General features: G+C 36.6%; 1 protein-coding gene across 3 annotated transcripts; it reads right to left on the reverse strand.

Moving 5' to 3' along the window:
• Positions 1–2,300: 2,300 nt before the first annotated feature.
• Positions 2,301–24,378, reverse strand: THO2. Of its 3 annotated transcripts, none has more exons than XM_078311124.1 (33): positions 24,098–24,378; positions 23,184–23,309; positions 22,476–22,517; positions 22,184–22,243; positions 21,756–21,818; positions 21,231–21,311; positions 20,663–20,737; positions 20,518–20,565; positions 20,156–20,224; positions 19,742–19,875; positions 19,248–19,323; positions 18,643–18,836; positions 18,266–18,346; positions 17,615–17,825; positions 16,860–17,075; positions 16,450–16,530; positions 16,020–16,139; positions 15,562–15,621; positions 15,157–15,284; positions 14,186–14,282; positions 13,869–13,997; positions 13,367–13,470; positions 12,612–12,792; positions 12,159–12,313; positions 11,473–11,724; positions 10,030–10,384; positions 9,593–9,697; positions 9,144–9,380; positions 6,691–6,772; positions 6,064–6,236; positions 3,256–3,918; positions 2,832–3,073; positions 2,301–2,512 (listed from the first exon to the last, which is right to left on the reverse strand). In XM_078311124.1, the coding sequence occupies exons 1-33, from the start codon at positions 24,239–24,241 to the stop codon at positions 2,443–2,445; spliced, it is 4,854 nt and encodes a 1,617-aa protein (XP_078167250.1). In that variant the 5' UTR covers positions 24,242–24,378; the 3' UTR covers positions 2,301–2,442. The 3 variants fall into 3 exon arrangements, with proteins under 3 accessions (XP_078167250.1, XP_078167249.1, XP_078167251.1); XM_078311123.1 differs by having other exon boundaries at positions 2,301–2,515; XM_078311125.1 differs by lacking the exons at positions 23,184–23,309; positions 24,098–24,378 and having other exon boundaries at positions 2,301–2,515; positions 22,191–22,243.
• Positions 24,379–25,458: the final 1,080 nt, after the last annotated feature.

The following is a 25,458-nucleotide window of genomic DNA, read 5'->3' on the forward strand; positions in this document are numbered from 1 at the left end:
TAGTCAAATAGACGTAAATGATTATTGTACGAACAACAATGTCTACTATATGCCAATGTCCTGCACATACCTATAGGTGTTAAGTCATTGTATCTCGGTGTGAGAGGGGATACAAATAAGTACTTTAAACACTTCGGCTAACGAGGCTTGACAGTGGTTCAAAGACTAGGGTTAGAATCCAGTGGGCTCCCTTGGCAGGATATAGATTAGATAGCATCTCGAATTATAATTAATAATTTATAGGGTTTAGGGTTATTACTTAGCGAGTAATAAGGGAATATGATTAATTAGGTTAGTGTGAGTGATTTAATTATATTACATCCTGTGATAATATGAATTGTCCCCTACAAGCCGACCTTAGAGTCGGAGAACCTTTCAAATACGTATAGAACCGAACCCTGGTATTCGTAAGGAATAATAGTACCGGTATGCGGCTCTGTCTTCGGGGTGGTCTATACTGTGTGCGGTAGTGACAGTACCATATACGAGGCCGTATGCGGCAGTGACAAAAGGTCGTATACGGGTAGACATGAGTACCATAAATATGTATTGAGATAATTAGAAGAAATTCATCTAAAACCCTAGAGGCTCACTAAACTTGGTTTACAGCAATTATCATCTCCACCTATACCTTCGCCAAAGTAAACTGTAAAATCACCCCGTACCTTTATTTTATTATTTTATTTTATTTAGTATACACGCTACCCAATTAAACCCCGAAGAACCTAGACTAGTGATAACGTTGTTAAATAACTTAAGATCTATCCCTGTGGATCGACACCCGACACTACTACGCGGTATGATTATGCACTTGTAATCCGATAGAGTGGCATTAGGGTAATTAAGTATATATTTATATATACTAAAAGTTAGTAGTCTCATTTAGAGTCATCATTAGAGTACAAAAGAATATTTTTACCCTACTCATTCACAACCATGTCACCGCAATCTGAATCTATTTACCATTTTTAAAAAAATAATAAACATTATTGTTGTAAGCAATCTTTTAATGACGTTGTTTGACTAATTTGCAAAACATACAATTAATGAATTTAACAAATCCCATGTGTTGAGATATTTGCAGGTTCATAAGATTTACAGTTGCAAACATAGACCGTTGAGGTTCTTGTTGTTGCAATTCTGACTGTGTCATTATCCTGATGAATGCTACAAGTTCAAAATCAATATTTTCTTCTTGTAAGCTTTCCGAAAAGTGGTCATACGCTGAAATTGAGTACTCGAGTGCCAAGATACGGCCGTTTGAAGATTGGAGGCTGACTTATGAACTGACAGTTTCGAACACTTATCAACAGTTCAAACAGATAGTACATTTGAACTAACAGTTCTGAACGGAACTTTGCCGCAGCATCTAGAGAGTTTCAGAGAGACAAACAATTCTGAACGGATAGTACAAAAACCAATCTTTAGTTTTGAACGGAACTAACAGTTCTGAACAAATAGTACAAAAATCTCAAATCTGCTCCTCTCTCTATAAATAGAGGAGCCCCCTTCATTTCAGGGTCAAGACCTAGCCGCCCCAACTTCTAAAAAGGCAGATTTTTCGTGGTTGAGTGTTGTTGAATGAGCTTAAAACTTCAAGATATATTCAATAACCTCAAATCTAATTCACTAATCTCATTACTAATCTCATTATATATTATACTATAGTGATTATAGCGAGTGTTCTTTGTGAGAGAGCCACTTGAGTGCTCCACTTGAGTGTTCTTTGAGTAATTGATTAAAAGGCAATGACAATTAATTCCAACCATCGAAATAAAGCCACCCTTTATTTTTCAGTTGTTGCCCAAAAGAGGATCATCTTGAGTTGCTCAATTCAACAGAGTGATTAGAGAAAATTGGTGCAAAACATTTAAAACACCGGCCGTACAATACAATTGCAGAAATTCAAAATTTCTATTGATTTTACTAATAAATCACAATCACCTTTAAAAAACACAAAATTTCCCGCTCATCCAGAAAAAAAACTTTTCACTTCGCTACAAAACAAAACATTAATTATACAATGATAGGAGCAATCAATACAAGTGACACTCCTAACAAAACTAAATCTAAAGTCCTACTTATTACTACAATTTATCTATCAACTAAAATCCAAATTCGCTTAATGCATGTCAAATAATATAAGCCCATCTATCCATTTTCAACCAATGCATCCCAAATTCCAAATCCAACTGAACCATCGTAAGTTAAAAATAGCACATAGCAATGGGGAAGAAAATAAGCCTTTAGAACTAAGGTCTGCTTGTTGGGGCTTTCTAGTACAAATGGCTTACATAAACAAAGTACAACAGTTGAAGCATCTTCTGTACAGATATCTATCCCGTTGATCTTAACAGCATCTGCTAGGTGCCCCCACTTACCACAAATTAATTAATGAAAAGCTTGCTTTGACATGCGGACAAGCTGTCATTAATTGCACTTTCATTTGCGGTGCTTCCTTTTGGTATCTGGTCTCTGTCTCTTGTCTTCTTCCCAATCTCTCTCGTGAGAGCTACTGTTGTACTCAAAGTCAAAGAAAGCAACTGGAAGAAGGCAAAATTTCATGTTTACCTCTGCAAAATCCTAAAGTGTCACCTATACCCTGCAACTGATTACATTTGCCCATTACAGATTATGGTAAATAATACATATTTCTTCTTCCCCAAAATAAACGAGAAATACCAAAGGTCAAAAAATAAGTATCAAACATACTTTTCTAGCACCAGTTCATACCGGCCAATATTTGTATCAGTGACTGAGTAACAAACCAGTAAAAGTACCAATACCGAGGGTCAGCCAAGTTAAATAAGCGAAATAATAATTAAGGATACTGCTCAGTGTCCCTGCGCTTGCTGGAAGCATCTTTTGTATGGGTCCGTGCATTGTCATCTCCATGACCTCCCCAATGGGGTGTCCCAGCCACCTTTCTGTCTCCTCTTGTATCATATGAGTGAGATGACGGTACTGCCGGCGAATACTCTCCTGGCTCAGTAGAAGATGACCTCTTCACTTTTCTCCTCTTAGCATTAACCTCACTCTCTTCCTTCAGCTTCTCTCTTTCCTTTTCATCTACCTTCATGTAATCAAAAGAACAAACAAAAACAGAGAAAGCAAAATAAGCTTAAGAATTCAGGTACATGCTGGTCTGTCCTGCCATGAGCCGGTATGTGTTAATCTATAATAGTTCTCAAGATTGAAATATAATTGAATTTCTAAATTTCTTTTGGAAAATTTCACAGCAGAGGATATATTTACCTTACTGGAAGAACCATCCCGGTCATCCCGCTTCCTACCATCCCTATTATCCTCCTCTCTCCTCCTCTTGCTGACATCATCTTCTCTCTCTCTTTCCCTTTCTCTCTCAACACTGTGCCTGGATACACTCTGAGGGACAAAGCTTGGGGGAAGTGGGGGCGGAGGAGGAAGCTTTTCCCTCTCTCTCTCATCCTTGACTCCTCTATCCAAGCTCCTGTCTCTCTCTCTCCTCTCAATTGATCTCTCTCTCTCTCTCTCCCTCTCCCTCTGTTTCTCCCTCTCTCTCTGTTCCTTCTCATGTCTGTCATCTGCTCTATCCCTGCTTGATCGATCATTTTCTCTTTCTCTCTCCTTCTCCTTCTCTGTTTCTCTCTCTCTCTCGTCTCCCTTCCTCCTTTTTGCGAGCTTATCTGGCTCATCATTTAGTACTCTCTTTTGTGTGTGTTCATGAGATGTCCTTGGGACAGTACCACTTTCCACTTTTGTAATATGAGTTGAAGCGCTGCTCGTACTGGTACCTCTCTGGGATGATTTACCATTTGTGGCTGTTGTAGGGATCGACTCAAGCCCACTTTCTGATAGTTTCCCAGATTTGCCATCTTCGAGTTTTGGTGGCTTCCCAAGGATACTTGGTGCACCTCTCTGCTTTTGCTGAACTCTTGCCTAACAAATTGAACATAAAAAAATTATAACATTAAAGGTTTTAAGCTATAATGTTCTAAATAATGTTGTTCATATTATATTACACACACACACAACCATATATAGAGGTTGGCTAATATACCAACATTGGTATAGAGCAGTTCGTTATACCAAGTGAGTTTTTGTGATTTCGAAGTCCAAATAATCGATTTGAAGTGCTCAACAACGTGTTCTACATATTAAAATGTGCTTGGAGGCCAAATTTTCCATTTTTTGACTATTTTTTTTCGGATTTTTGAAAATCACTGTTTAATATGGTAAAAAAAATAATATGAAAACTGGGATTTTCAAAAATCCGGAAAAAATAGTAAACAATTTCAAAAAAATGTCAAATTCGGTCTCCAAGCACATTTTAATATGGAGAACATGTTGAACACTTCAAATCGATTTTTCGAACTTCTAAATCACAAAACCCATTTGGTATAACGAACTGCTCTATACCAATGTTGGTATATTAGCCAACCTCTCTCTCTCTATATATATGTATATATATATATATATGAGAATGGCTAAGCTCAAATCGTTTGTTCCTGGGCTCAGGAACAAACGACTGGGTTCTCCAATTTTCGAAGTTCAAACGGCCGATCCAAACCGTTAGATGTTTAATCTATATTAAAATGTGCTTGGAGACAAAATTTTATATTTTTTGGAATTTTTTTACTATTTATTAAGAGGGTTTGAAAGTTGCTGTTTTTATTAAAATTCTGCACCATAAAAAAACAGCGACTTTCAAAACCTCTTAATAAATAGTAAAAAAATTCCAAAAAATATGAAATTTTGTCTCCAATCACATTTTAATATAGATTAAACATCTAACGGTTTGGATCGGCCGTTTGAATTTCGAAAATTGGAGAACCCAGTCGTTTGTTCCTGAGCCCAAGAACAAACGATTTGAGCTTAGCCATTCTCATATATATATATATATATATATATATAGAGGTAGGCTAATATACAATCGATTGTTTCTGAGGTCCCGTACAACCAAGTCATTTTCTGATTTTTAAAGTCCAAATGATTGATCCAAACCGTTCATCTTGTTCTCCATATTAATATGTGCTTGGAGACAAAATTTTACATTTTTCTGAATTTTTTTACTATTTATTAAGCCACTTTGAAAACCGCTGATCCAACGGTGGCTTAACAAAACAGTAAAATCAGAAGCCACCGTTGGATCAGCAATTTTCAAAGTGGCTTAATAAATAGTAAAAAAATTCAGAAAAATATAAAATTTGGTCTCCAAGCACATATTAATATGGAGAACAAGATGAACGGTTTGGATTGATCATTTGAACTTTAAAAATTAAAAAATGACTTAGTTGTACTGGACCTCAGGAACAATCGATTGTATATTAGCCTACCTCTATATATATATATATATATATATACATATAATGGATTTGGCTAATATGCTATGGGTAGCTAAGAGGCCTCCCGTGCTACGGCTTAATATTCGACTTTTCAAAATCTTAACGGTCGATCCGAACCGTTCATCTTGTTCTCCATATTAATATGTGTTTGGAGACCAAATTTTACATTTTTTGGAAATTTTTTACTATTTTTTTAGATTTATTGAATATCGCTGTTTTTTATGGTCCAGATTTGCCTGAAAAACAACGATTTTCAATAAATCTAAAAAAATAGTAAAAAATTTCCAAAAAATGTAAAATTTGGTCTCCAAGCACATATTAATATGGAGAACAAGATGAACGGTTCGGATCGACCGTTAGGATTTTGAAAAGTCGAATATTGAGCCGTAGCACGGGAGGCCTCTTAGCTACCCATAGCACCATAGCCAAGTCCTACATATAATGACATGTTAGACTTTCATTTAGATATGACGTATACCGATAAGCTTCAATACTAAAATTTCAAGGCACAATGCTAATATAATTTCAAATTTACAACCGAGTACAAATAAGCAACACATTTCTTTGTTTTCTTTTCATTTTTCTTGGCATGTTCGGCATTTAGTCACACATTTAAGTACAGACTATGCTACTTGGGGTAGAATTGAGGGCATTTGAAGCTTGATTAAGGATTACTTGCACAAACATTACTATCCCAGGGATTTTTGTTATATAAAAGAAAGAAAAGAAGGGTTTGCACCTCAGATTCAGCTGACGGTCTTGAAGCCTTGGATGAAGTTTCCTCGGATTGGGCCTTTGGCTGCTCATCTGTCAGTCGTGAAGCAACCCCATTTGATCTCTCATTTTTAGCATCTGCAGTTGACTTGTGGCGTGTTGTATGTTCTTTAGGAGGATTATTCCCAGAATCAACAGCTGTATGATTGTTATTACGTGTTTAGGGTTTTGACAATTAGTAAGATCTATATAGTTCACGAATAAGTGAGTTGTATTACATGCAGATCAAGCTGCACAAAGGCATGATTGCATGTTATTGTTTTTGTAGGGCTCTTGTATTAGGTGTCAAATTGAATATAAAAGATTGGTCCGAACAGTCAGCTTCACTTCTTACCAAAAAAAACTCGTGTAAAACAAGTTCCCTTTTTTAGGAAGATTTCAGGTTGAAAACTTAAAGAGTCAGATCGACTTAGGCTTCAGGTTCCAGCAGGTCATTTGATTTAGACTTTTACCAGATTAAAGTATAAATTCCTGGAAATATCGCTTTATGAGATGAGAGTTCACTAGTACTGGCCTAGTGTTATACCATACCCACATTAGACCATAAGTTGGTTAACGACTAGTAAGCACCGGCTAGAACCCAATAAATAACCTGGAGGTGCTTTTGCAGGTGATGCCGCAGGTTTAGATTCCATGTGGCCCATACCAAATTCTTCGTCAGTTAACCACGAGCTCTGCAAAGTACCAAATAACAAGATGAGGTAAATATTCTTATTTTCCCTTTTCCTTTTTTTTTTCTTAACTTCCACCCAATATTTTTCACGTTTCATTAGCAATAATCAGCAGTCATTTCTTCAGATAACGATAATACAAGGTGTAACTTTGCTGCAATGGCAAAGGTATATTAAATGTTGATGATCTATTGAACGATAATCACCAGTCACGTTTCATTGTCCCTATTTCCCAAAATAAGACCTATTGAACCCAAATAGAACTAAACCAAGCAAGGCATGGATCGTACATATATATAAGCATGCAATTCCATATCTGTGAACAGTTAAGATTAAGTTGTCAAATGTCAGATTTAATCTTTGATTTCCAGATCTGATAATGGTACAGATTCGTTGATCCTGGTCGCTCTGGTTTGAGCTGTCCACTCTGATAAGGTTAGCTCCGTTATCTCTCATTCTTAATTTCTTCCATCATTATTCTCTCCCCTACTCCCCTCTTGTCTAATCTTACGCCTCTTTCACCTTCCCACAGTGACCGACACCCCACCTTTTTGACAAACATGGACTCATTCCGTCAGGCCTTTTCCTGGCTATATTTGGATTAACTTCTACATACTTGTGGTCTCCCTGTCTAATTTTATTGGAATTTTTTATTTATTCTAATTTTTCGTGCTTGTTTAGAAATAAATTAATTTTGTTAATTTAGCATAACAACTCAACAAAGGAAGAAAAGGTTTTATATTAAAGTAGTAAATTAGAGAGGAAGATGGGAGAAGATTACACCATGATTTTCATGATTCTTCCCAAATTTTATTTTTATTTCTAGTTTCCAACTAAAACATAATTATTGTTTGTAAGTTACATATTTTGTTACTTGAAATATTCCAGAATACTAGTTTGTTTCACAGATACAATATGAGGGTCATATAATGCTCGCATCTGGATACGGATACGGATATTTATTAAAATATACCAAAGTTTATAATATTTATCTAATTATTATGATGAATAACATAATTTTTTTCATAATATATATTAAACCATATGGTATATATCTACTATTCAGATATAGATAATCGAAACGGAAAACCATATCCACACAAATATTCAGATATTGGATATCCATATCTAATTTTTCGAATACGGATCGGATATTATCCACTTCGTTTTCACCCCCACTCTCCCTATCTATGTTTCTCTTCTCTGAGAAAAAAGCTACCTGGGGGAAGCATAGGAAAAACAAAAATAAGGAAGACACAGAAATATAGGTGCAACCTTTCATTTTCTCTCCAAATCAGACAAGAAGCAATTTGGACCATATTGTAAAGAGCTTCTTTAGATCCGTAAAGATACGTACTCTCTAACTGACTTAGACACCAAAAGATCTATCTAACTTGTTCTCACATGAATTCAAAGTGATTTTTCATATATATTATTTGTATAGAAGGTAGAGGTGCGACACTGATTGTTGTCAGTGATCATCTCATTTTATTGTACTACTCTCACATGAATTCAAAGTGATTTTTCATATATATTATTTGTATAGAAGGTAGAGGTGCGACACTGATTGTTGTCAGTGATCATCTCATTTTATTGTACTACCCCCCACCCCACCACCCCCAAATTTTCTAAACTCTTTAGTTGAATTAGTTCCCCATGCTCTATAATTTAGCATGGTTTTACTTGGTTCCACGTTCCACTCTGTTGTTTTTTCTCTAAGAACAACTTCTGTGTTGACATAATTTATCTGTGATTTTTGTTTTTGATAATGATAATACAAAGAACTAATAAAACCCATAGTGACACGTGCTAGCAGCAAGATTAACTGAAAAAATAAAAAATTGACTTGAAGATTAACTGAAAATTAATAAAACCCCCAGTGACCTATAAAGGCCCCGCGTCGGTTGCCAGATTATGAAATGTTGAGGGGTCACGACAACACTGATACTGGTTGACTTGACCTTATTTTTTTTTTCCCTTTTCCCTTAAGTCAATCATATTTTGGGATATTTGCAAAACAATACCATGTATTTTCAATTACTTGGAAAGTTCCTTTTTTGTATTACTTAACAAATAACACATAAACATCAAAAACAGGGTAACAAGAACCTGTTTTTTTGGCAGTTCCTCTAATACTCAGAACCTAACAATTTAAATTTGCTTTGGTAGGTATTAATCCTATTTCATATGATTTTTTTTTTATGGGGGGGGTGGCGGGGAGGGGGGGGTGGTAATCAGGGCTAGTATTACCTCTACTTGCAACAAAAAAGATGCAGAGCACTAGTAACAATAATCACAAATGCTGGGTAATGATCCCAGACACAAAAAGATGCAACACAATCCTCCACTTTTAATGTTAGACTTAGGGTCTGACCTTGCGAGAAGCGAGTGTGGCAGCCACACCAGTAGCCAGAACCTTGAGGTCTTCTCTCTCATCGGCTTTAATTTTATTAACACGTTTTTCGATGTTGACACCGCTCTTTTTCGTAACTGGGAAGACAGATGAGATTTTTGTCAGCACAATCAAAGCATTACGGATCTCCATGTATTCAGTTGACTCTAGGCATTGCGCCAGCACCCTTGTAATCTTTTGACTCCACTTGATGTGCACCTGTTAAAACCAACATAATACAATATTAAATATATGAAATAAAGGCTCATGCCAATAGGGACCAACTTACTACCAAGCAATTGGACACAAGCAAAATTCATTACTAAATTGTGGTCAAACCAGCACTGAAACTGGGCTAAATGTGCGGTTCTGTGAACCATAAATGGTTCTTAGAAGTAATCAAACATCTGGTATAGCGAAGAAAAACAGACCCTGACGAACTGTGCGAAGGAGACACGCTGACTGTTCGGATTTCTGTAAAACAACGCAAATCCTGGCATGTTGGCACATTCCCTTTCATATAACGACTCGTCTTTCTGTTAAGAATTACAAAACAAAATATCAGAGCTGACCAGAAACCAATCTAGGTAGATTACATCTACTATTTTGATCTAGGTTCGTCGTAGATGTGAAGTATATTAGAACAAGCATACGTACTAATTTGATTTCTAATCTAACAATTGCTGTTCTACATGGCTTTTCCTTGACTTGGTAGTGTTCTATGGCAGAAATCTGGCGTGGCCAGTGAAGACAGAATTGGCTAACATTATAAAACATCATTGCAAATTTAAAATTCCAGTGTGAAATCGTAACAGTAAACCAGTATCAGTATATTCCAGCCATATTTTAGTTTTGACAAAGAAAATACCTTCCAATCATAGGCCATCCTGAGGGTCTCACACAGGAAACGCCCGAACCGGCCAGCCTCAAGCTCCGTGCAACAACAAATCATTGGCTGGAGTAACTTGCAAATCAAGAGGTTAATATGTTCAAAGGTATTGAAGAAGGGCGTCCCCAGAGTGTGCAACATACGGACAAAGGCAGCGCAGTAGGCTGCATCAGTTGCGCTGAATATCAGACGCGGGAACACACAACGCTGCAGGAACTCCATGTTGGTTTTTACGGGTTCAGGGCACTGGGACAGCCACCTGTCCTTCTCCAGAGCCATCCTCTGTCGCACCGACTCCACATGCTTCTCGTGCTTCCGATATTCTGATGTGAGCCTATTTTATTTATGAATAAGCATACTGGTTGTTAACCAAGCATCATAACATTTCTTCAGTAAACAAAGAAGATTGACAACTCTCACATCCAATAAGTGCCGATAGGGTTTTGTTTTGTAACCGGTTAAGGCCAGCCTAGTTACCTAGTACATCGCCATTTGAGATACTAAACCAAGATCCATGAGTTGTGCTAATTCCTTAAATGACAGGTGCTAATTGGTAATAAAATTTAAAGCTTTCTAGTAACCAAAGAAACAAGAAGCTTAATGGCAGAATTCAATCTGAGATGCAAGTCACACAAGAAAAGCTAAAAAGCAAAAAAATGAATGCCTGCACTCAAGAGAGTCAATAACCTGTATAAGACTCATCAAGTTCAAGACCGAAAGCATTGTTTATGTTTAAGGTAAATTTATGGGAGGTTCTTTAACTTTATCCTCTGAACATCACTCATTTCATTAATCAAATTTTAGCTACTGAACCTTAATTGTTGTCCAAATTGATAATTAGTTATGTTCAAAATTAAAAATAACACATAAATTATTAAATAATTCATCAGACAATTGAACCTCCAACTATAATGCAACAAACTAATTGCTTTATAATGACAGTTTTTGAGAAAAACATATGGTGCAATTATATGGATTTTGAAAATTTTAATTTTTTTTGCAGATCAATACTACTTTTTGAGAAAAGGTTGGAGGTCAAATGACCCTACTATTTAATATCGACAAGGGATCCCCCCAATCCCGGTTTCAAACCTGCAACCTCCCATAAGGAGGGCATTGCCTTTGCCACTACACCAAAGCTGGTTCTCAGATCAATACTACATAGTGAGATTACATGTGAATTGTATGACTAATTATAAGTTTAGAAGACAACTGAATATTTTATATAGAATTTGCATAAAAGTTGAATTTAAAATGGAAAACAGTGGCCCACTCCAAATAAAAGTTCAGTTCAGTGACTAGAATAGGATAAATAAGAATTGAGTGACCAAGAATGATAGACTGCGAAGTCAACTGATCTTATCCACTTATAACAAGTCACACAACAGCAATGATCACTTCTGATACCAACAATATCCATACCTGTCAAGAAGTTCTTGAATCTTTTCCTTGTCTTTCTTGCGCTTGGAGATCGCAAAACTGGATGTGTCTGAGAGCTCTTCTAAAGCTTTCAGGGCAATATGTTGTTTTCCTATCTCAGCCTCATACCTCTTTTTTGGTACATAGAGGTCATACAAGGTTAGGCCCCAGAAAGTTGCATATAAGTCAGGTGAGAGGCTCTTCCACGATTTTGAAGGAACCATTGACTCAACAGTATTTAGGAGTTCTGACCATCTGAGCAAAGTAAAATATGTGGAAATTATTTTAGTAATGTCTAGACATTTTCGGTTTGGTAAGTTGTTGTGGTGAAAAGCCAGGGAAGTGCTGGTACTGAAAAGAACTACCCTTTTGTTTTCTTTACTTAATTCTAACTGCATTTAGTTTGGGTCTTGTAAATGAACAAGTACTTCACTCAAAATGGATCAACAATATGCAAACTGTGCTCATACCAGTGTCAATACCAGCCAAGTCCAGTAAAGCTATGAATAGCACTCTTTTCTCCTAATTCTCTCTTAATATATTTTGGGGGAGGAAACTGCTTATTTGCATACATTTTATTTTTTTTCTGAAATAAGTACATAGGGGGTAAGTTTCCAAATGTATCAGTGATCAAATTGAGGTTTCTAGTTTCTAGGTTTAAAATGAAAAACTTCCAGCAAAATACGTACCTGACAGGCCCTTGGGATGAATCAAGATGTAAAACAAAATCTAACAATCCCTTTTCTGAATCAACATCCTCGCCAGCATCAAGTGGCCAGCAAACTCCTTCGCCACATGGGCTCTTAAAGAGCCTCATCACTGGACGATATATCAGAAATGCCACCTGGACATAAATACATAGATTACATTATTACCAGCAGGAACATCCTCCAAGTCTAACCCTTTTACTAACTAATATTCTCAAGAATGAACATTTTAGTGGGGATTTTTGGAAGTCTGGTACTCGAGACTACATGTATGCCTCTGTAAAACATGATAATCTGATCAGTACTGCTATATTAATTCATATGGCATTCTGGAGGAAAGTAATGATACGTCCAACTATCAAGTTTTAAATTCAATAATTGTGATAATAATAAAGCATGAAAGCCATAAAAGGCGACTACAAAAAATATTGTTACCTCAGGTTCAAGATGGTACTTGTGAACAAGTTCATTCAGAGATGGAATGAACTGTGCATAAGCCATTACAGGAGATATAGCACTAGAGAGGAAATCCACGTACTGGAGGAGTGTACCATGACACCTGTCGAACTGCTCGCTTACCATTTTTATGTAAGGTGCATCAGCTTTTATGATAACCCTAACACCATATAGAAAAACAAAAATCCATCATTCACATTGCAAAAAATGGAAAAACGAACAAGTCCAGACAAAAGAAAGCATCTAAGTCTCATACAGCTGTACTTCATATCAAATAACTGTGAGATTATTCATTTTCTGGAAATTGCACCCTGTATCTAATTGTACATGGGTCAACAACATGTTAATAGCAACCCGATACTTTTTATATTTGCATGAAGCAACTAACAATTTATTATCTTACACCAAGCCAGGCAGATTCATGTTAACTGGTTAAGAACTATGAAGTAATTTAATGAATGACAGGTACTCGCAAATAACCAAAACGCCATGTGTTATTTGCAATTAATCAAGCAAGGTATTGATCTTTTAGTAAAAGGAATGTTAAAGTCATTTGCTAATACTGACTATTCATAGCAAAATTGCAAATTTAAACACAAATATGAGGTCAATTATTAGGTTTAAGATATTCTCAATTATTTTCAATCTTCATAGAACTAAATATGAAGTAACAGCTTCAAATTAAAACCAAAATGAAGAAACTACAGAAGATAGAAGAAAATGGGATGTCGTACATGGAACGGTACTGGGCAATAAGCATCAAGAGGGGAATAGCAAGCTTAGGGTCATCCTTTGATAACAACGAGTCTCGCAGCCTGTTTGTCGATTTACTCAATACCTGTTTGAGAATAGTGTCTTATGTGTTTTAGCATTCACTTTATTTGCATGTAAATAAAGTACAAGGGGCCAAAAATGCACATACAAACGTAAACTATTTTTTTTTCTTTCTCATTTTTCTAAGAAAACTTTTATATTCTTAAACATTGAAAAAAAAAACACTCTGGTCGGTTCATCTAAGTGTTAAAAGAAACAATGATAAAACAAATTTAAGTACCATCACTTGAGGTACTCTTGGTATTTAGGTATTTTTCTTATCTTTTTGTTCCTTACTCTTGTTGGCTAAAATTACATGCTTACACAGTACTGTATTGTTGACTTAATGTGTTAGCACTAGAATAAAAAAGATGGTTAATTTGTTGGGAAATATATAAATAAATAAGACCGATAGAAGTTAACCTTGTTATTTCGAGTGCTACCGTAAAGGGTAGATTGTAATCGCAAGGTCTCACTCCCAGCCAAAGCATCAAGTTGCTCCTCTGTGATGTTCTCAGTGTAATGCACATTTGCCATTTGCTCTATTAATTCCTGCAAGTTCATTATTTATGAGATTGTGTATAAAGAGAAACAACTAATGAAATAGGAGTTCAACACTCCTTAATTCCAGCTGGCTCTGAGACCCAACAGTCAACTCCTATTGGAGTTGCAATTCTAATAGAACAGAAGAAAAAAAATTCAGAAGTCACCATGACAGGAAATTTTAATGAAAAATGCACCTCAAGAAGAACAAGCTCAGTGCCAGAGCCCTTCTTAAGCTGGTTGATAAGGTACTGAAAAAGGCCTCTCAGCTCCATTGAAGGGTACTTTTTGCACCTATAATGTGCCCACATGTGAACATGAAATTCAAATACAAGTTCAAGCATAGACAACTGAACACCAAACTTTAAACAATTGCTTTTCCTTGTGCGGTCTTTTGTATCCAACTACTATTGCAGACAGATTCTGGAAGTACATAACAAAAATTCCAATACTTGGTTTGAAATAATCAGGTAGACTAAGGTGCTTCGCAAAGCACCGATCAGCCGTGTGCTTTGGCTCCAAATCTAAATTTTCAAAGCTAATGGCCCGTCAGAGCCAATGAATGTGATTTACAAATCAAAATCTTGTAGAACAACACATTTCATATTTTTTTAGATTTATCTCACTATGTTTTTGGAAGGAAGAAAATTCATTGATTTCAAAAATTCCAAACCATCAAATAGCAAGAGTTTTCTTTTGATCCAATAAAATAGTAAAGATAAGGTACAAAGTATGGTCTTATACAAGTTTAGATATCGTAGAGCACATTGAGTGGCTCACATCCCCTGTTCAAATTTCAAAAATGAAATAATGAGCCAAAGCACCTTAGCCTACCACTTGTTAAAATACCATTATAGGTGGGGAACGTAGTGCTGGACAGAGTGTTTTCATGTGGCATCTCCTCTGTCCCTTTTATCATGACAAGTATCAGCGTAATATTTTCCTTGAGATAACGGAAGTACCTTCATCACAGTTTCTCCCTCAAGAAACAACAGAGAAAGGAGGTACAATTTAAAGATTTTCCAAAGATAATTTACAGGACAGGAGAAAACATTTCCTTCTTTTCTAGAGATTTCCAGATCATTTTTGTTTTGCACAAGTACATTGAAATTCCAGTTCTCCTTGTGGGTGTATATCAAACTCATGGAGAGATGAAAAAATAACTAACAAGGAACCCCAGAAAGAAGCAAGAGATTGAAGCCAATCCGAGAAATTGAGACCATCTTCTTTTAACTTATCACGCCCTCCTTGAGCCAACCTTTCTATCACCACATACTCCAGAATGTCATACTCCAACTGAAATATAAATTAAAAGAAAGGAACTCAGAAAAAAAGATATATATTTATAGCAAGTTCTACGTATACCAGCCAGAGCAGTAAGCTGCAGCACGCCTAAATGGCCAACAAGTTGAGATTAGGCAAAGCAATACCAAAAGATCAAAATATTTGTACATGAACAACTCAGATTAATAGCCCCAGAAGACAGATCACATTATTCACTTCTAAGGTACAGTAGTACTCGGAATCCGTATAAAAGAAGGAACTTTAAAGGAATATTGTCCGTGTTAAATACCTGAGTGAGGTACTTGAAAGCATCTACCACGGGCATTATCATATCTCTGTACGCTTCAATCTATAAAAAGAAGGAAATTAAAAAATTTCAAAATATGCATGGCAGGGACTAAATCATCTGTGTGGCTCAATTTCACATAAAGGCTTGAATAAAACTCTGATTATATTGATGACAAATGAACTTTAACAGATGCTTCCACAGAGCTGCAGGTTAACTTGGGTTAAAACTGATCAAGCCAGCAAAATGAGGCATATGTCCACAGTTAAGTGAGAAAAAATCAGGTTAAATCAAGGCACAGTAACACCATTAAATTAGGTCAAACTGAGCATATGTTGGGATTAGTTGCAGTTGGTAAGGAACAAATACAAGAATGTGAACAAGACTCCTTTGAAAGAGGGTAGCAAGTTTAATAAAGATATACAAGGGACATCAATATAAAATTTCAACATTGGTGTAACCTGTTGCACAATGGTACGTAGCACAGTCATGGGATTGGCATGAGCAAGCTTAGCAACCATACGACCTAGCTGCTTCAAATTCTCTTTAGCTAGCCTCTTCAGTATTCTTCTAGTGTCCAACTGTTACATAAGGGAGACAAATCACAGAAACTTCCAGTCATGACATGTTTCGTTATGTTTAGAAGAGATGTCTGATACATGACACCTTTGACTATGCATAATTGCATGAGGCCAATCAAACAAATTTCCAGATGACAACACAAACGTTCAACATGTCAACATAAGCTTGTATAAAGGAAGTCCTGCGTGCATACAAGTATAATTTCTAACACCCACAAGATAATATAGTTACGCCACAATGGTAAACTATAAGATAACACATAAGTATACTTTATTCACAAAAAACATCATTTAGAATAAGACTTAAAACCTTTGCCAGTTGCCGTGCAGAGAGAACTAGAGGATTCCGTTCATCGTCCTTTTCCCACTCGCCATACAATCGATACCGCACCTATATGCAGAAAGTCAGAAGATTAGGCTTTAAAGGTTAATGAGAAACAGAACAAAACCTAAGATGCTCAAGCAAAAGACGCAAACAAGAAATATCATATACATTTCATTAAGATGAAATGTTATCCATAGATCTATAACCATTGCACTCTCATTTCTTCTTACAAGAAATTTCCAAATCTGCTTTTACCCCAACAATAAAGTGATTATTCTTGATATATTGTGGGGTTATGTGCAACCTTTCCAAGTTTTGTGGGGATATGCATGATATTTCTCATTATGCGGCTGTGTAGGAGGACGATGGTGATGCAGTGATGATAATGGTACTACCTCATAAGGAAGGAGGGAAAGCACATCCCATATCTCATATCCAATAGCCGGGTTAGCAGGTATTAACTGCAAAGAAGGGAGAAGGCACGAACCAATAGCATCCTCAACCCTTAACCTAGCCTCCTTATATCTCCTCGATTCATCTGACTCTATTGAGTTTGCCTTTGTAGCATCATCTCTCATAGACGTGTAATAGCCCCTCAGCACTCTGCATACCTGTGCATAAAAAGAACTTAAGACATTTATATAAGGATTTCTTTTTTTTTAGAGGATATATAAGGACCAGGAGTACAGGTACAGCATACCCCCACAAACCCTTAATGACCTCTTAGTTTCAGAATGCTACTTTTGCTAATCAAAATCCTGTGCTAGTATATATACCAACCAAAACATCAGAATATGACAAGTGCATTCCAAAAAGAACTGCCTCACTGATTTTAGGAACCATTTGACTAAGTGAGTTAACAACAGCGACGTGTCATTCAAGCCTTCTTTCAGCACAAAATCATTTGGATATACTTTTTTCATTCTCTTTTGTTTGCTTATGTTTTTGCTTAGCTTCTAGATTGAACCATGGCTTCGTTGAGGCTATAAATACATCAACAGCTGTGTGCTGTTGCCATTCAGTACCAAGCACCAAAAATGCCCTCTGGAACAGGAACTGGAAATCTCACAGGCGCAATTGCACACTACCTTACTGGAAATCAACTCATACAAGGGCAATTTTCATCGAACCGAATAGAACAAAGTTTCACCTTTTGAAGAAGCGCTGTATCACGGTGGAGATATGGGCCTACAACTGTGAGCATCTGAAAAAACTCCCGTGGGAGTTTGATTGATGTGCTCGAGGTTGCTGGGGATTCCACTTCCATTACATTATCAAAATTTCCAGACTTACCAGGAGGAGCTTCTTGGTAACTTTTACTAACTATGCCGTATGCACTTGACATTGTCTTCTCAATTACCCTGCATAACAAAGAGGGTCAAAAGTTGCATTATTTCGTTCTTACTGCATGTTCATCTCTTTTCTGTTTTAATTCTTGTTTTGGTGGTCAATGTTTGGCAAGGCCTTTAACACACCATGGTGCCAGCTACTGCCTTAGCTTTTATTTTTCTTTTCTTCGGGCATCTACCAATTTGATTTTCCATCTACACATGGAGTAGGATTAAATGATGCTCCAAAATATTCAGATCAAACTACCTCACAAAGTTCCATACCAGTCAGGTCTGCTTTTGGTAAATACCAGTTGAAACTGAAACGTGTCAACCAACAACAGTGATTCCATATTTATATGTTCATGTATAGTTCATATAAACACTTACCAGTTAAACTAATTCTGACAGCTCTCATAGTAATCTACCATCAAATAGAATGATGGTTGAATGTAAATGTAAAGCAAGATTACCTGAATAAACCCTTGCAAATCTCAACATGCTCAACTGGGTTCATAGGAGATAGCCGTTCAAAAAGTATCTGCGCATGATACCTGAAAAAATTAACTCAAGATCAGAGAAAAGATGCTTATAATATGGTGCAAAATTTCAAGTGATACCTAATATACCCCTTCAAAAGCACAAGGGATATCCTACATACTATTTTTTTTTTTTGCTCTTGGACATCACATGTACTCTTCCACTTATATATTTAAGTCGGGAATGTCCCGCAACGGCCACACCTTTCCATTTTATCAAGTGATTACCAAAATACTTCAACAATTCTGATTTTGCAGGGTGTAGTTGGAACTTCCCTAAAGAGAATGGGTGAATTAAGAAGTAAAGGTACCAGTCATGAACAGTGAGGAAGCCAATAAGCAAGCCAAGCTTCTGATTGGTCCTGACCTCAGGGGCCCGCTCGGCTAGCACATCCAATTCCAGGTCCCACACCGCACAGAAGTCAACACTCACATCTTGCTTTTCTTCAGTTTCCATCAAGTCCTTTCCTGTTGCAGCTAGATTTATTCTACCGATCTTATTAGCCTGAAATTTTGAAAAAAAAGGACAAAACGGATTCAGGCCTTCATGCCATATATTGCATTTTTTCATCAACCAACCTCCCTCCCCTCAACACGCCCCCCACCCCCCCCACCCCCCCCCCCCCCAAAACCACCACCCACCCACACAAAAAAAAAAAAAAGTAATTTTTTTTTCTAGCAGAGCATGGTACAGAAAGTCGTTAGTATGGAATACTATTGGCTCCTCATTATTATTTTACCTACAATTAACCTCAATAACCATCAACTCTGAAAAACAAAGAGCTTAAAGTAGGCCATTAACCAGAAGAGAAGAGGACATATACCAGTTTAACCTGATATCAGACCCCCACAGTGCTGAAATCCCAACAGAAAAGAAAACTAAATGAAAAGCTTCAACAATAAAAGCAATGTAAACCTCATCAATTCTTTTTGAAAGAAACCCCTCGTAATGCGTGAATGCATCTTCGTCCTGAGGAAGAAGATGTGGATATCTGGGACACCAAAGGAAAAAAGTAAATATGCATAATAATCAAGGGCTTATAAGGTTCTGTGCAGAGCCGGAGGCACATGTAATTGACCCCCATTTATTTTTAAAATTCCATGATTTTACTATATATTTTAGAGAAAAAATATACAAAATTGCTATGGATGCTGTAAATTGACCCCCCGAAACTCGAAAGTCTGCCTCCGCCCCTGGTTCTGAAGGGCTGTAACAGGTATCATTTATGGACATGGAGCACATGTTTATCAGTTGTGATACCAGCATAAGTAGCTATCATGCCGGTCATAACAGAAAACAGTAACATATCTACAATGACTGAATCTAATTTCCTAGCTTTGTTTTTTTGTTGTCATCGTTTCAGTTTTGAAGGGGGAGAAAGGGAGGGAGGGAGAGAGAGATAGCCTTACATGCTATCAAGATCGACAAAGTTCTCCTTAACCAACAACGCAGCAAGATCAAAAAGAGAAGAAGGAACCGGATTAGTGACCTCCATCCTCTGGTAATATTGGAACTTAAAACCCAATATTTGAGCAGCATGCGACTGTCAAATTCAACAACATCCACGTAGATATTTATCAATGATAGCAGAAGCAACAGAACTATTAGTAGTGGTAATGCCCCAAAAATCAAAATTATAATACAAAAGGGTCATATCAGCAGATATACAATTATTTTATTATCATGGACCAAATCATCTGCTGTTAGGAAAATACAAATTGTAGTATTTCCATAATGGGATCCAGCGAGAAGTTTAACATTTCTGCAGGGCTTTCATGAAACATGACCTCCTGTAGTAATTGGTTAATAAACAATCTACATACCTTTGGAAATATAGGTATAAGATCGTAAAATATTTTCTTCTCCGGATATAGTTCGAAGCAGTCAAGCACCTAAAATATATTCAGTTTTATTGCAATTTAGTTTGAGAAAAAATAAAGGAACCAAAAATGAAGATATTACTTTCGTCTGGCCAGCACATGCAATGTAAAAAATCCTTCTTGATCTGGTGTTAGTTGCAATTTTCTTTTTATTGTTGCTTTCCTGGTTTCTGTTAGGTGTACGGGAAGCATTGATGTTCAAGTACAAGATGGCAAAACAACAATATGGAGACCTAAAGTAGGCAAGTACTATAACAACTATAACACACCTCAAAATTGAACTATGAGGCATGAGTATGACTTACAATATCAAATACTCGATTTGGATCCAGATCAAAATGTCCGATCAATGACTGCAGGCAAAAGATTATAATTGTGTTAGATGCATAAAAAATTAAATAGATGCACAAAAAATTAAATTAAGGCACGATATTTGGCTAAGACTTTAACCTTTATAATGCTGATTGTGACAGCCAGTGAATTATTGCTTGTCGAATCTAAACTGCCTTGACAGAGTAATGTTACCTACATGCTCAAGTGCAAAAACATGGTGAGTTACTAAAAGGAAGATAAAAACAATAACTAACATATGAGTCATATGAACTTCTGGGTAGTCAGAGTAAATAGGTTGGGTGATTCTCTAGTAGAGAGACGACATTAAATTCTCATCATTGCAATTAACACCCTGCAAATTTATCATATGCTAATAACACTCAAAACCTTAATTTCAGGCTCAATACAGGCGCGCAACTTGACTGTGTTGCCTCCATGTTGTCATATTTATTCAGGCAAATTTCTTCTTACCTGGTCGACAGAACCTCAAAAAAGCACTTAAATCCTCGTAGTTTTTCCCGTTCAAATTTGGGCTTATAGAAAGAATAGTCATAATGGATGAAGGCACACATTAGAAGTGGTGTTTGGTATGTTAGGCAAATACCAGAAAATGTTGTCTCATTTGCAAAGAAAAGGTGCTATTTCCTTATTTGTCCCCTAAAATTTAAAAAGGATTAATACACACCAGTTTGGCATAACCCTCGCTCTCTTCCCTTAGGAGGTTGAACTTTGTTTGTTGATACAGAAGCCGTGTGTTTACTCTGACCTGAAAATAGTAAAATGTTTTGAAATCATGAAAGAATTAAGTACCAAACCAAGAAAGATGCAGAGATGAAGATACACACCGATACAAATCCTTCTAGCACCAAATCGATACAGTTACCAAATTAACCACATTTTACACCCTTTCTTCAGTGCACGCGCATTTTGGTTTAGTCTCCTATTGGCATCTAATCACACAGCTGAGGTTAAATTGATCAGGAGTACAACGTTGGACTAAAAGATTAGACTCATTAAACAATTTTGGGCTAACTTGGCAAATAATGACTTAAATTCCCAATTCAGATACAACAATATACTGGTCAGCTATTGTCCCAGTTTAACCCAACACCGTAATAACCAGACAGATAAATCTTGATTTTCTTAATTTGGGATTTTTATATATATAATGAGATAAAGATTCTTAACAGCTCTCAAGCCAGCCACATACCTCTTTACTCTTTAATTCTTGTGGCTTCATCCTACTGAGCTCAGCCTCAAATAAAAACTCTTCCTGATAGAAAATATTTAGCAATTTTTTTTTACTTCTTCTGATCAAACGCAAATCAAGTAGATAACAATCTTCAATATCAGTGGCATTTTTAGTCAGGTTATATTATCTGCAGGCAGCATCCAGAAAATGGTTGTGTTGCTTTTGATCAATTTTTAACATTTGAGGGTCCAGTTACAGGATTGATGACAAATTGCAGCTAGGTTGATTTAAGAAAGTGCAAATGTGATGTAGTGAAGAAAGCCATTTGGGCTTAATTGAATTGCAATTACACAACTAATGAGAAAGTGCAAATGTGATGTAGTGAAGTAGTTGATCGATTAAAGAAGATTTAACTAAGAAACTTAAGTGCTAAAAGAGAGCTTCACCTCACACCTCTCTTGAAGAAGCCTAGCTGGGAGCAATGAAGCCTCCACTAGCCCCTTTGTCTAAAATGACATGAGTAGAAAAAATATTTAAAAGGAGATGATGTTAATACATGCTGGCACCACATGAGTAGATCGTCTTCATTGGGTTTAATGCATACTAGCAGCAAGTTTGTTTTTAAGGCAGAATTATGGTATTATGGTATTATATTAAGGATTATCTGATCCCTAAAAAATAAAAATAATTTTTTACACTATATTATACAAACAGACAAAAATACAAAATTTCATTTACCATTTTGACAAGACGAGCACGATAATCCCCGGATATTGTTAGCTGAACATAAATAAAATTATATATTAGATATGACTGCAGTAATGGAGGTAATGAAAGCTTCATTGAACATTTAGGGGGGGGGGGGGGGGGGGGGGGGGGGGGGCAATTTCAATCGGTCTGGTATAAGCACTAAGTCGCTGATTTCTTATAGATACCTTACCCAATTGGTAAGGTCTGTACAGTACCAATAGAAGTACATACCAGCCAGCAATGTCCAGGACCAGTTTGATCATTTCTAGTCCAAAATTATTTTGTCCTTGTGGCAGTAAATCTAAACCTAAATATTCCCTCCTAGGCCATTTTTTCCCTCAACTAATCGCAGATAACCCCACTGTATCTACTAAATTAATTATTCCGGGCTATGTTTGGTGGTAATTCACAACTGAGGGAAAGGTGTCACCAAATTAAGTTAAATCAGTACTCAATTGCACAAATGACATGTAGCTGGGCAAGAGTTGGGAGAAAGGTCACTTGATTGCTTAAGATTGGAGCATAATTAAGTTCTTAAAAGGGCTTAGCAAAACAAATAGGATAAATGAACTATTCTTCGTGCAGTTATCTTCATTTGCATCCATATGAGGTGCTGCAGTTGCACCTTTACTACTCGTAGTATGTGAAAAAAAAAAAAAAAAGGAAAGAGAACAAAACTGGGCTTAGACATCTTACATCTTGTGCAAATTGAGCTACAATATCAGCTAAAATAGATCCCATCTCATCACCATATGGATCTTCCTCAAACTGCACAGAATCCAATGCAGTCTTGCATTTTTGGAAAGGCAGCTCTCCACGTATCTGAAAACCAAGACAACACTAATCAAATTGTACAATGATAAAAGGTTATGTAGGGGAAAAGAAGCAATGCCAGCAAAAGGAGTAAAATAAAACAAGGATTTCAGTTTACGCCAAGTTTTTCTAGCACCAAATTTGGAGTTCATTGGTACAGATTATTTGGTCAGACATCGGTGCTTTTTAAGTTTAAAAGGAAAATCAAAACAACAGGGGGGAAAAAAAAAACAGGAGCAAAATTGTTTGCCAAACAAAGGAAACAACAGTAGGAGCAAAAATTTCAGCTGAAACCAAATTCTATGGTACGGTGCAATTTCAAGTTTCTTAACCAGAACAGTAGCTAGTAAGTTTCCACCATATGCTACTTCTGACAAAACTAAATTTATTCAAAACACAACCTAGAAATTCATCTGATAAATTATTATTTCGGAACCCCTTGGAGAGGGGAAAAACCCACAACTTCACCAACTTCTGTATGATAATTATGATGTCTTTTGAGCTGTTAAAGACCAAATTTCAGAACCCCTTGGAGAGGAAAAAAAGTACGAATACTGTCTCCAATTTCATATGCTTGCAATCCAAACTAATAAGTGAAGCAACTGAATTTCAACAATCAAAGAGCCAAAACGCCACACCTTTCCCAATTTCACGAGTTTAAACTGCGCAGAAGAGAAACCGAACTAAAGACTAACAAAAGGCTTCGGGCAAAAAGGCAGGGGAAGGGAAGGTGAAACCTCACCTCCCCTCGTTGCTCGAGCACTTAAGATGATAATTGAGGAAAAAGATGGACTCACCATCGCCCAGCAGAGTTCGTAGAGGAAGCGGGTCATGGGTACGGGATCCGTGACCCGGTAAGAGCCCGACGGATTCGGGTTCTTCCATTCTAGAAGGCGCTCTTCAGTCACGTACTTCGAATCGGGCGATAGTACGACGGACATGGATGAATTCAGGAGAGAGAGAGAGAGAGATGAGAGGTGTCTGGCACTAGCTAGGGTTTCCCCGGAGAGTGTAAAGAAACAAGGGGATAACCGCCGAGGTCTAAGACAAAAAACTTTTTCTACCAAATGCCTACTCGATACTCTCTAATAACAGTTGACAACCGATTTTAGCCAGATAAAAAGAGTTACAATAATAGTATTGTGCCCGTCCGTCCTGTTTCATTCACACAAAATTAAAAAATATATTTAAACAAAAATAAAATATACAAATTCAAATGAAAAAAAAAATAATAAAATATAATATGAAAAAAATTCATGAAGTATTATTGGGGCTGTTCGGCAACACCTCTTAATCCTAGTTAGAATTAAGTCTTGAGGAAGTTTAAGGAACCGATGTTCGGTTGTCTTAATTCGTGAGTGATAGCTAAGGAGGCTAAAGGAAGGGGTAGAGGTGCCTTAAGACCCGGACAGAGGATTAAGATCCGGGCAAAAGGAGGCTAAAGGAGGTAATCTTAATCCGTGCTAAGAAACCGATGTTCGGTAGGATTAAGCGACTAAGGAAGCTAAAGGAGGCTTAAGGAAGCCTTGCCGAACAGCCCCATTGCGATTTAATATCTACTTATCTCTACAAGTAAGACATGTCTTTAAATGATTTAGAGAATAAATGATCTACAAAGAAATAAAAATTGGAAAAGATGTGATTAAATGATTTAAATAAGGATTTTTCAACATATATATTCTTGATGAAAATTATATTAATAATGAGAATTTATCTACGGATCACTTCTCTACACGAAAGTTCTTGATATTCTTCATTTTCTCTTCAGATTGGAAAGATATAATTGTTTCCATCAACACAGGATCTGTTATTCATCTATTCACAAACATACAATAGCCCTAAACATAATATAAAAAGTGTTGGGGTTTCGGGCAGTGCTAACCGGAAACCCGTTTAGGCTTAAGGTGCGGAATGACCGTAGAACAAAAATTTCTACGGCCAACTTAAGCTCAGGATTAAACGGGGTATGTCTGGAAACTTTCCAAGGCGGTCCACCTTCAGTATTCCTTTGGCATCAAAACCCAATTTAATCCTTTTACAGATCTACTCCATGATTGATTTCTAAAACTTTAATCTACTTACAAATTAAATAGATTAATATAACATATTTATACCTTGTTTCCAAATCACAGTTGGAATGTAGACCGAGCGAGTAGAG

The sequence above is a fragment of the Carex rostrata genome, chromosome 11, assembly GCF_964058835.1.
Source record: "Carex rostrata chromosome 11, lpCarRost1.2, whole genome shotgun sequence".
Classification (NCBI taxonomy): Eukaryota; Viridiplantae; Streptophyta; class Magnoliopsida; order Poales; family Cyperaceae; genus Carex; species Carex rostrata.

Coding starts and splice junctions, on each gene's coding strand:
- THO2 (XM_078311123.1), bottom strand. CDS start 24,241: ATGTCCGTCGTACTATCGCCCGATTCGAAGTACGTGACTGAAGAGCGC. Junction 21,819..22,183: donor TTCTTCAAGAGAGGTGTGAG/GTGAAGCTCTCT, acceptor ATTTTCTATCAG/GAAGAGTTTTTATTTGAGGC. Junction 9,698..10,029: donor GGATGGCCTATGATTGGAAG/GTATTTTCTTTG, acceptor AATTCTTAACAG/AAAGACGAGTCGTTATATGA.